The 11284-nt window shown below is 53.0% G+C and overlaps 2 protein-coding genes across 3 annotated transcripts; one reads left to right on the top strand and one right to left on the bottom strand.

Moving 5' to 3' along the window:
* Positions 1 to 1678: 1678 nt before the first annotated feature.
* Positions 1679 to 7387, top strand: TMEM79 (transmembrane protein 79). Its single transcript, XM_004284563.3, has 4 exons — positions 1679 to 1813; positions 2607 to 3409; positions 3690 to 3903; positions 6337 to 7387. Exons 2-4 carry the CDS (start codon positions 2650 to 2652, stop codon positions 6548 to 6550), a joined length of 1188 nt encoding a protein of 395 aa, XP_004284611.1. The 5' UTR covers positions 1679 to 1813; positions 2607 to 2649; the 3' UTR covers positions 6551 to 7387.
* Positions 7388 to 7640: 253 nt separating this feature from the next.
* GLMP (glycosylated lysosomal membrane protein) lies at positions 7641 to 10650 on the bottom strand. 2 transcript variants are annotated; one of them, XM_004284723.4, is made up of 6 exons: positions 10503 to 10650; positions 9734 to 9991; positions 9332 to 9532; positions 8989 to 9207; positions 8261 to 8517; positions 7641 to 8146 (listed from the first exon to the last, which is right to left on the bottom strand). In XM_004284723.4, the coding sequence occupies exons 1-6, from the start codon at positions 10578 to 10580 to the stop codon at positions 7981 to 7983; spliced, it is 1179 nt and encodes a 392-aa protein (XP_004284771.1). In that variant the 5' UTR covers positions 10581 to 10650; the 3' UTR covers positions 7641 to 7980. The 2 variants fall into 2 exon arrangements, with proteins under 2 accessions (XP_004284771.1, XP_012394023.1); XM_012538569.3 differs by having other exon boundaries at positions 7641 to 7869.
* Positions 10651 to 11284: the final 634 nt, after the last annotated feature.

Here is an 11284-nt window from a genome sequence, read left to right as displayed (position 1 = left end):
CCAGCTGGAAGTTGCGGGCCATTGGCCTGCCACTACCAAATCTCGCGAAACTCGTTTTCCCTCCCGGGAAGTTGCCAGAACTAACTGTGGGCAGCATGGCATCTTTCTGGCTTCTGCAAGCCCTTGCGAAAAACTTTATTGACAAAGCTGCCAGAGAACGAACAGTGAACTCTGCGGGGGAGCTGAGGCTAAGCTGGATCTGGGCAGATGGACTCACAGCTAGGAGTATGACTTTGCTTTGTCCGACGGTGGTCATTTGGTCCATCCTTCTGCCCGCACCCCGCACCCCCGCCACATTTGAGCCGAGCCCCTTTCAGATTACTAGTTAGGGTGATTCCACTTCTCCCTTTTCCCCCATTATTTAAACAAACAAAAAACGTGTATGTGAAAATTTTCTTGGAAAGAGTCAAGCATAGCGTAAGAGTAAGGCCCTCCAATACAGGACTCTTGTACAGGCACCTCGGCCCTTCAGCTCCCGCACCCCAACCCAAAGATTTCCACTTGCATGTTCATCTCTCACCAGTCCAGCAAACATTTATTGAACACCTGCTGTCTTCCAGTCACGATGCTGGGTTCTGGAGACACAGAGATGAGCAATCCAGACACTGTCCCTGCCCTCACAAAGCTCAAATAACTTCAGGGGAAAAGATCCACAGGACTGAGAAGGTACACCCTTAAGCGTTTCTGCCCCCGGAAAGATCACCTTGGATTCCAATTGCTTTCTTAAACCTTAAACCTAACCTAAAAGGCAAGGTGTTCAGGGGACCTGTGTACCACTGTAACGGGAACATAAATTCCTTTTCCAGACACCGACCTTCTTTCTGTTCCTGAAACAACCTGTCTTTCCCACTTATTGGCCTTTCACCTGCTGTTTCTCTGCCTGGAACACTCGTTCTCCTGATTTCCCATCAAGTCTCAGCTCAAATATCATTCTGGCAAAGAGGTTTTCCCTACTGAAATTGTCATATTGGTTTAGTTGCTAGGCTTCTTTATTATCTGTTATCCCAAAAGAACAAGCTCTTTAAGCGCAGAGGCTTTTTTTTTTTTTGGCCGCGTGGGGTCTTTGTTGCTGCACGTGGGCTTTCTGGCTTTCTCTGGTTGCAGGGAGCGGGGCTGCTCTTCCAGGGGCTACTCTTCGTTGTGGTGCGCGGCCTTCTTACTGCGGTGGCTTCTCTTTTTGTGGAGCTCAGGCTCTAGGCGCGCAGGCTCTAGAGCACAGACTCAGTAGTTGTGGCACACGAGCTTAGTTGCTCCGTGGCATCTGGGCTCTTCCCAGACCAGAGATAGAACCCATGCACGCTGCATTGGCAGGCGGATTCTTAACCACTGCGCCACCAGGGAAGTCCCAAGCACAGACACTTTGCCTGTCATCTTGCTCTTTCCTGTGTCTGTGCCTAGCTAATAATAGGTGCTCAATAAATATTGAATGAATAAGTGTAGAAATTCAACCTCTTTTTGGGTATCCCAATCTACTCCAAGCACCCTCTGATGCCCAAACCCACTTCTTCCTCCTTTGCTTTCCTGTGCTGAGGGTTCCTACGCATCCCATGTTGCTAGGACACACACTTACCTCTATGATCAGCTGCACCCCCACTTTCAGAAAGGATGACGTCCTCCTTTAATGCTTTTTCTGTCGGCAGATTCAGCAGGGCGGGGCCTGCCCCTTTAAACTGGGCCGCACCTGCTCTGGTCAGACTGGTTTGGAGACACAGGTAAAGGGAGGGAGACTGAGAGGAATACTCGCAGAGCCAGCAGGGAGCTGGGCAGCTCCTTCCCGGACACTGGGGACCCTCTACCTCTCTCCAGATGGAAAGTAAGTGGGTGTCATGGGTCCAAACACTAAGGGTTAGGAGGTCCTTGAGGAGATGGAGAGAGGGGAATCAGCCCCATCCAGAAGCAGTGAGATGGAAGGCGGCAGGGAGGGAAGAAAGACCAGAGAGGAGGCACAGGAAACAGTCTTGATTAGACTTAGAGATCAGAATGAACAGACTCAGGCCCTCCGGAGACGTTGTGGGTGGGTTACTGAGAAGTTTGGAAACTGACCAGGTATCCAGATTGGTGACAAAAGAACAGGATGCACTGCTGTTGCCAGTTCCTTGGGACAGATCTCTTGGCAAATCATTGGTATCAGTTGCCAGGAGAGTTCCAGTTGGGGATCTGCAGGGGAATGGGAGGTGTGGAGGTGAAGGGGCAGCTTCTCTGTCCCACAAGAATATCCTTAGCGGGAATAAAATCCTTGGCAAAATTCTAGACCTCTCCTTTTCCTCCCATTCCTGCATTAGGGTGGCCATGACCCCAGGGGTTTTGGTGGAGGGGGTAGAAGGCGTGGGTGGAGGCTGGCTGAGGCCACAGCTGCCAGCACCTGTGCCCCCTGACTCACCCTCTCCTGCTGAATAGCATTTGATGTCGAAAGGGTGCCTCCATTTCGGCTCTCACTTCCCTCCTGCCTCCCTCTGTTTCAACACCTTCCTCCGGACCATGTTCTCCCTAAGGTCCCAGAAAGGACTAAAGTCCATGAGGCCGGCTGCCCTGGAGACTTCCTGTTCTGTCAGCCCTTCCTGAGGGCCAGAGGATGGCAGCTTCTGAAAGAACTTTACTCCCTCCAGGGTGACATGACCTTGCGGTAGACCCCAGAAGTGAAGCCCCAGGATGACAGAACCCGAGACCCTGGCCCTGCTGGAAGTGAAGGGGCTGGAGGCCCTGGAGAAGAGCCCACCCCAGGCTTTGGTCCCCAATGGCCGGAAGCTGGAAGGGGAAGATGGGGTTGAGTCCCCTGGAGCTGAGTCCTCCAGAGCGGGATCTTCAGCTGGGTCTCCCACAGCCGGAGAGGGGACGGAGGATGGTCTAGACAGCACAGTAAGTGAGGCTGCCACCTTGCCCTGGGGGACTGGCCCCCAGCCCAGTGCCCCGTTCTCAGATCCCCCTGGCTGGAGGAACATTGAGCCTGAGCCCCTTAAGTCAGAGCCACCCACCAAGCTAGAGGAGTTGCCTGAAGATGACGCCAGCCTGCTGCCCGAGAAGGTGGCCCGGGCCTTCGTGCCCATCGACCTACAGTGCATTGAGCGGCGGCCCCAGGAAGACCTCATTGTGTGCTGCGAGGCCAGCGAGGGTGAGCGCCGTCAGACCTTCCTGCCCACCCGGGCCACCCACCCTGAGCCCCCGGAGCGCAAGTGGGCCGAGGCAGTGGTGAGGCCGCCTGGGTACTCCTGTGGGTGCTGCAGGGGACGTGGAGGCCATGAGGGGCTGAGGGCCATGGCCTCGGTGGGAGCCGCCCTCATCCTCTTTCCCTGCCTGCTCTATGGGGCATATGCCTTCCTGCCCTTCGATGCCCCGCGCCTGCCGACCATGAGTTCCCGCCTCATCTACACGCTGCGCTGCGGGGTCTTTGCCACCTTCCCCATTGTACTGGGTGAGCCTGGGCCCTGCAAGAAGGGAGGGGGCATGTGGGAGCTCGGCTGGAGGGCAGGGCCTGCCTGGCTTGGGGAGCAGGGGAGTTTCCCTTCACTAGACCTGGACCCTCAGGGCCTCCCACACCCTGTCACCCCCGTGTGCCCACCTCCTCCCAGGACCACCTCAGCCCCACCCACGGTGCAGAGCCCATGCCCATGAGCTCTCTGCTACAAACCCTGCCTCCAGCTTCCTGCCTGCCGCTCCTCTCCTGACCCTATGTGTCCTCCAACCCTACCCAGGGATCCTGGTGTACGGGCTGAGCCTGTTGTGCTTTTCTGCCCTGCGGCCCTTTGGGGAGCCACGACGGGAGGTGGACATCCACCGGCGATACGTGGCCCAGTCGGTCCAGCTCTTCATCCTCTACTTCTTCAACCTGGCCGTGCTTTCCACCTACCTGCCCCAAGACACCCTCAAACTGCTCCCTCTGCTCACTGGTCTCTTCGCCATCTCCCGGTGAGCTGGGGCTGGGGGTGGGGCAGAGGGAGGTGCTGGTGCTCAAGAGGCCCAGGCATCTGAATGTCTGGAGAGCCAGGGAGCTTTCTGGATTCTGCAGCAGCCCAAATGTGCACCCCGGAAAGTTGAGTCACTTTCTTCCTTGTACTTTACCTCACCTGGTAGCAGGTGATCAGCTCATATGTCTTTCATAAGAGACATGTATCAACCTAGAACTGGAAAGGCTTTCAGGTGTCACCTAGACCAACCTCCCACCCCTTGCGGCCACTCCTCTGTGGCACTCTGGTCAGGTGGCCACTGGCTGAACACTGGTTGAACAGCCCCTGTGACCAAGTGCTTAGTTCTTTGTAAGGCAGTCTTGTTTCATTTTTCAGAAGTCCTAATTATTAGAAAGTCCTTTTTTATATTGTGCTAAAAACTGCCGCCCTGACTCTGACCTCTGTAATTGCCTAGACAAATTCAGATCTTTGAAAACAGCTCTCAATTCCCCCACTCCAACACTCTGCTTCCCCAGTGTTTACTTTGCTAAATGGCCCTGGTCCCTTCACTATCCTGTGTCCTTCCCTCTAGGCAGGAAATTCTCCTGTCAAATGGGAGGGATGGGGGCTGGTCAAGGGTATTGTCCTGTTCATACAAGCCAAGGCCACATAGGTCTCATGGCAGCCTCATTACTCTGCTTTCATTTAGAATTTGTAGGCACCTGAAATCCTTAGGGGTGTTTTCACGTGAACTACTGTTAACCCAGAAGGCACCTTGGAATTTCTGAAGCCAAATGCAGGCTTTCCATTTTGTCCCCTAATACATTTCCTTTTGTTATTTTCCATAGAGCATTCCAGGTAGCTTTAACTGCTAAAGCATTCTTCCTATTTAGCTTAAATCTGTCTTCCTGTCACTTCTGACTGTAGTCTAGTGGTCATTTGTCCCACCAGCCTCCTGACCATCATTCAGCCCTGCAAGTTCTCTCCCAGTAGATGTTTCCCAAGATAAATATGTTCCTGCTCATGTAACTCAACCTCCCATCTCTCTCTCGGGGAATGCTGGTCTCAGACAGAAGTTGGTTTAAGCACCAAGAATCATCAGGGAGCTAAAGGACCAGCAATCGTCTGGTCCATCTCACCCATTTCACAGAGAGAAAGTGACTACAGATTGGGGGAGAAGACTCGCATAGGTCAGTCAGCAGCAGAGGCAGGACTAGAACCCAGGTCCCTTCCTTCTCTCATCCAGGGTCCTTCTTCCCTACCATGGGCAAGTTACTTAAGTATTTTGTGCCTCAGTTTCATCATCTGTAAAATGGAGTTATTGTGAAGATTAAGTGAGTTAATTCATGTAGAGTGCTTGCAACAGTCTAGTACTTGGTAAGTGTTCACTAAATGTGAACTTTCATATTATTATTATGCTATGCTGCCTCCTGGTGCAGTAGAAAAGCAGCAGTTACTCTTTCCTCCGTTTCCCAGGTAAAAAAAAATAGAGACATCACAATTTTGTAATAAGTGATCCTTCATATATTAAGAGGAAGCTGCTGCCCTCCCGCCACTGAGGAGTGTGTATTTTGAATGGATCTTCCAAGAGGGGAAATTTGGTTGTGCCTAGTCCATCCCTCTGGGCTTCAAGCTCTCTTGAAGCTGGTTTCCTTACTCTCTTCCTTCCCTGAGGGGCAGGAGATGGGGTGATGAACAGGCATGGGTTCAAACCATGGTTTTACTATTTCCCCAATGTGTGACTTTGGACCAGTCTTACTTAACCCTTTTGGAATCTTAGTTTCTTCATCTGCAAAAGGGGAAGTAAATACAATGGAATGTACTGCAGCTGTGAAATAATGAAGCTGTTTATATACTAATATAACACAATCTCCAAGATACATTAAATGAGGGGAAAAAAATCAATGTGCAGAACAATCTCATATTTAGTATGCTACCAAACTTCAAAAAAAAAAGAGAAAAGGAAAACATAAATGTTTTCGCTCATATGTACAGAAAACATCACGATGTACAAGAAACCATAATACTGGATGTCTGGGGTGGGAGTGGAACAGAGGTGAGAAGGTGAAGGACGAGAATAGGGTATCTGGGAATCAGTAAAGGAAGACATTTTACTATACTCACTGGTACCTTTGAATTTTGAACCACGTAAATGTATACTGCCTACTCAAATTTTTTAATTAAAATTTGAAAAGTACACAAAGAGGGAGGTGAATAATATTCACACTTCATAGAGATGCGGGGGTCTAAATTAAATTAAACATTGCCCCTAAAGTAACTGGTACCATGCCTGGCACATGGTAAGTACATAAACACTGGCTGTCTTTAGAGGTATCAGTTGTGCTGACCAACACCCAGCTACTGCCTTCACTTTGTATTCTCCCCATCATCAGCCTGTTGCCAGTTAGCTCATGTACTCCCCTCAAGGAAAGCCCGATCTTTTCTTGCCTCCCAGGCTGATATACTGGCTGACCTTTGCCGTGGGCCGCTCCTTCCGAGGCTTTGGCTACGGCCTGACATTCCTGCCCCTGCTGTCCATGCTGGTGTGGAACCTCTACTATATGTTCGTGGTGGAGCCCGAACGCATGCTCACTGCCTCCGAGAGCCGCCTGGACTACCCTGACCACGCCCGCTCAGCCTCAGACTACAGGCCTCGCTCCTGGGGCTAAGCCGCCCCGCCCCCTTGCTCCCAGCCCTGGTACCTGGGTGGGATGAACCCACCTACTGCCCCGGGAGGGGTCCCATCCAATCAGGGCCTGGACTGTCCCCTGCTCTCCGAGTTGGGGCACTCCCCTTACCTTTGGAGCCTGGGACAATTAGGCGGGAGGGACTCAGACATTCTTTCAGGGAAAGAGGTGGACAGCCATATTCCTTAAGGATGCTGAGGGCACAGGACCAGGAGCAGAGGCATGGTTCCTTCCTGAGCAGCCTCCCACCACTGCCACTAGGGCCCAAGATGGCTGGACTCTGCTCCACTCTCCAGCCTCCTGTAAGGCAGCCAGCAGAGCCACAGCCAAAACTCTGACCATTTCTGTGCTGGGTGTCCAAGCAGAGGGCCTCAAAGAGACTAGAAACCTTGCCCATGCCTAAAGGTAATGGCTGGCCATCAGATCAAATAGGACGTTCATGTCTGGTGAAAACCTTCTTGGGGACCTGTATTCAGGACCCTCCATGACTGGCCATATAGGCTCTTGAGCCTCAGTCAAGTCAACAGCTGTCCCAATCCAGTGTGGCTGCCTCCTCCCTTCCAACCCTTTAGGTCCCTGTAACCTTGCACCTCCATACTGCCCAGAAGTCATACCTCTCTCATGGGAAGAGGAGCAGACAGGGAAACCTGCCTCCCAGGAGGCGTGTGTGTGTGTGTGTGTGTGTGTGTGTGTGTGTGTGTGTGCGCGCGCGTGCACGCACACACCCACACCTGTGGTGGCTGGGAGTGGTGGGAAGACATAGTGGTTGATGTTAACCCCGTGTGAATGTGTGTGTAACAATAAACAACTACCACTGTCTTCCTTGGCTCTTCCTTCGTGTTTGCGCCCTCGTCTCAAGTGTCCCTTCCTTGTTTGATTCAGACTGCACCAGGGACCTCCCAGCTCCACATGTTGAAGAGTGGCTGGCAGGAGCCTGGTCCCATGGCAAGGGAGAGAACTGGGCCTGGGGAAGAAACGGCGCTGCAAACAAGAAATTGCCTTCCATGCCCACCTCCAGCCCTCTCATTCCCTGGAACCAGACCCAGCAACACTCACACACTGAGAGACAAGCCCTGGGGAAAAACTTAGTCTATTTCATGCCCTCCAGGGTAGCAGACAAGTCAGAAGGCCTCTCATTTAGGCCTGTGAGTCCCATTCAAGGGAAATAGGGTGGTGGAGGGGCGGGGAGGCAACGAGGAGGGGACCCTCCCTCTAGCAATCACTCTGTCCCTGGTCCCTCCTCAAAGTTTGAAGGAAGCCCCACCTGGGTCTGCAGGAAGTTGAGGCTGGTCTCTGAGGTTCTGCAGAAAAGCAAGATGTGAAAAGGGAGCAGCTGGCTAGGAATACTGACCCTCAAACCTGCAGACCAGCAAGGCAGTTCCAGTAATGTCCTTCCCTCTAGAGAGCAGGCCTCAGTTTATAGGCTGATATTCTGAGTACTGCTTGTGGCCCAGCAGCAGAAACACGCCTCCTGCCAGCAGCATGAGCGCTGGAGCACCCAGGGCCACTGCCATGATGCCTAGGACTAGCGAGGACAAGGCATCTACTGGAGGGGTGCCCACACCCAGGAGCATGGACCTAGAGCGAGCAGAGTGAGAAAGAGAGGTGAGCAGGCTTAGCGGGGAAGGCCGAGAGGCCCAACCCTCCTCCACTTCGACCTCCCAAACCCTTGGCCCAGGCCCTGACTCTCACCAGCTGAGGTAGTGTTTGTCCCAGTAGCCAGGGCCTGTGGAAGTCCCAAATGTCAGATTGAAGGCACAGAAGTTGTTCTGGGACCCAAAGAAGGCTCGGACAATGGGTGACTGGGGGAGAAGGTATGCCAAGGTGGGGTAAAGAGGGGAAGCTTGGCAGGGCATGGCTGATTCCCGGCCCCCCTGCTTCTGAGAGAAAGCCACTGGTCGCCACTGCATGAAGCCTGATGGGAGGGAGCCCCATAGCAGCTGGTCCAACTGGGGAGAAAGGCAAACAGGCAGGATGAGGAGGACCCGTGGTGCCCGACCTTTCTGTTCCCCCACCCTTTCCCAGCCTCTGTCTGTCACGAGTTGTCCTGAATCCTAGGCCTGGTTCTAGAACTCACAGGCTGTTTGCATCGATCTCTCCTCTGTAGAAAGGGGAGCTGGACTGGATGGCACTGGGTCCTTTTCCAGCCTCAACACTCAGCAAGCCTGCACTCAGCTCCCTCCTTTGGGCCCCCGGGCCCTTGCAAATCCCATCTGTCAGAGCACTAGTCACACTGTACTGCCTTCCCTCTGGCTCCTCCACTGAGAGCAGAGACTGGGCTAATTCATTAGCACAGTGCCCAGCACTTAAAGGAGCTGAGTGAAGTGTTGCTAAATGGTAAATGGTTGAATGATTCTCTGAGGTCCTAATGGGGTCCCCCTTCACCCCACACCCATCTGCTTCTCTGCTGGAAGCCTGACCTGGAAGACGGCAGGTGCATATTCATCATCGATGGAGTGCTGCTCCTGCACTGAGGGGCAGTCAGGGCCATGGCCCAACATGGCTACCTCCAGCCCAAACAAGGAGTGGTTTCCCCGGGGAGAGGCCCCAACCAGGTCCACCTCTAGCTGGCAGGTGTCCGCTGTGTGCAGGAGGCGAGGGGGTTGGGCCGGTCGGCCAGATCCGGAGAAGGCCTGAACCTAGGATGGAAGAGGCATGGGAGGTGTGGGAAGCAGGTGGATGCCTGTGTTTGAAGGCAACCCCCATCATTAACTCCCACCCTCGTAAACCAGCCTTTTGAGTTCTGACTCCCCATACCCTTACCCTGAAGGCCAGGCTGCCACTGGCAAAAGTCCCAGTGGGGTCGTGAATGGGGTGGCCTCGAAATGTGGCACTCAGGGTGGCAGGATCCAATGAGTCAGTGATGTTGTCCCAGGAGAAATCGGCCAAGGAGTATGGGGGATATGATTTTCCTGGAGGCTTTGCGGCTGCATCGGATGTGTCGGTGCTGTCAAACTCAAACAGCTGGCGGGTGGGGGTGCGGAGGGACTAGGCTTGCCTGAGTCCAGCTTTCTCCTGAATCACCACCACCACCCGTTCACTGGCCCCACCCCAGGCTCTCATACCTGACTCGACTTCACCTACCCCCAGTCTTGTTTCTCCCTCTAACTCGAATGAACCCTCACCTCTGCACTCTTCCCCTTGGTTCTCCCCCAACCTCCTCACCCTGGTAAAGACGATGGCAGAAGAAAATTGGATGCTCTCCTTGGGAAGCACCATGAGGCCCCCGTCAGGCTCAGAGGAAATCAGGAGGCTCCAGTTGACATTCAGGGTGCTGTTGGGGGTGTTGGTGGCCACCAGCAGCACGGCTGGGGGTCCCAGGCTGCTCCACACATAGTGCAGGGTGGAAGTGGCACCCACTGCCCAGATATGAAGCAGGTTCTGGGAAGGGTCCAGCCAGTCAGAGATGACCTTCAGAGACACCTGGAACATGGAGCAGTGGAGGGTCAAGCAAACAGGATCAGGGAGAGACACAGAGCAAAGAAGTTTGGGGATAAGGAGAGGGGCCTTGGAAAATGATGAGGAAAGGGTGGGACCTTGGGGGCCTAGGCAAGAGGAATGCTTGTGGGAGCTAACAGAACCTTCTTGTAAAGGGCAGAGGTTGGGTGGAGGAGAGGTGGGTAGAGCCAGAACTGCCTTGACCCTGGTGGAGAGATCAGGGCACAAGGTTGAGAGGAAGAAAGAAATCCAACACTTGTTTGGACCTGGCTCACTCAGGGCTAAGTCAAGGTCCAGGTTTCACCAGAAGACAGGAAGCTCTCACATCCACCCTACTCCACAATCCTGTCCCATGACCCATGGCTGCTCCAACCCCCAGTTTGAAAAACTCTTTTGTCAATGCAAGCACACTCCACCCCCACCAATTGTTTGCCCTAGATTCCAACCACCCTTCAAGGTAGCATATCCTGAAACACCTACTGCTCTAGCCCCTCACCCGGCGGGTCTCCTCCCCCAGAAGGCCAAACGGAGCTGCTGTCAGAAGTAGGCTCAGGAGGAGCACGGCCCTCCTCATAGCTTCTCACACAGTCCCAACTTCAGAAGGCGGAAGAGACGCTGAAATCATGTGACTCACAGATTCAGCTGATCTCTTTAAAGGGCGGGACCATCACAACAGTTCTTAAAGAGACCGCCTCCCTTAACCCAGATTTGTGAGTGAGAATAGAATCAGAAAGGTTAGGAGTTCGTCATCCCCAAATGACCTGGCAAGCAAGTCATCCCAGGCTAGATCTGCAGACATACTCCCAACCTCTCCTACCCAACTGGTCCCGCTAAAGTTACCTATAAGCAGGCATGATGTCTGGATTCAACATCCAAATGTAATCTATAGAATGACTCTGTGGCAGGGAAGGCACTGAGAAGAATTTGAAGGAATTCGATGGAAGAGATAGCACACCTCAGAGGGTTCTTTTTGTCAGTTTTTAATATTTATTGAGCCCCCAGCTATGCAGGTTCTTGTCCTGGAAGAGCTCACAATTTTATTGTGGAGAAAAGAAACCTCAGAAAACAGGACATGAAAGTGATACATAATTGTCATAGGAGGGAGTTCATGTCTGGCTGAATGAATGCACTTTTTATTTTTCTTGGTTTTTTTCTTTAATTTTTAAATTTTATGTATATTTTGGCTGCGTTGGGTCTTTGTTGCTGTGTGCGGGCTTTCTCTAGTTGCGGCAAGTGGGGGCTAATCTTCGTTGCGGTGCACGGGCTTCTCATTGTGGT

Source organism: Orcinus orca, chromosome 1, assembly GCF_937001465.1.
Source record: "Orcinus orca chromosome 1, mOrcOrc1.1, whole genome shotgun sequence".
In the NCBI taxonomy this organism is placed as follows: domain Eukaryota; kingdom Metazoa; phylum Chordata; class Mammalia; order Artiodactyla; family Delphinidae; genus Orcinus; species Orcinus orca.
The sequence above is the reverse complement of the archived record's forward strand: the minus strand, read 5'-3'. Positions and strand labels throughout refer to the sequence as shown.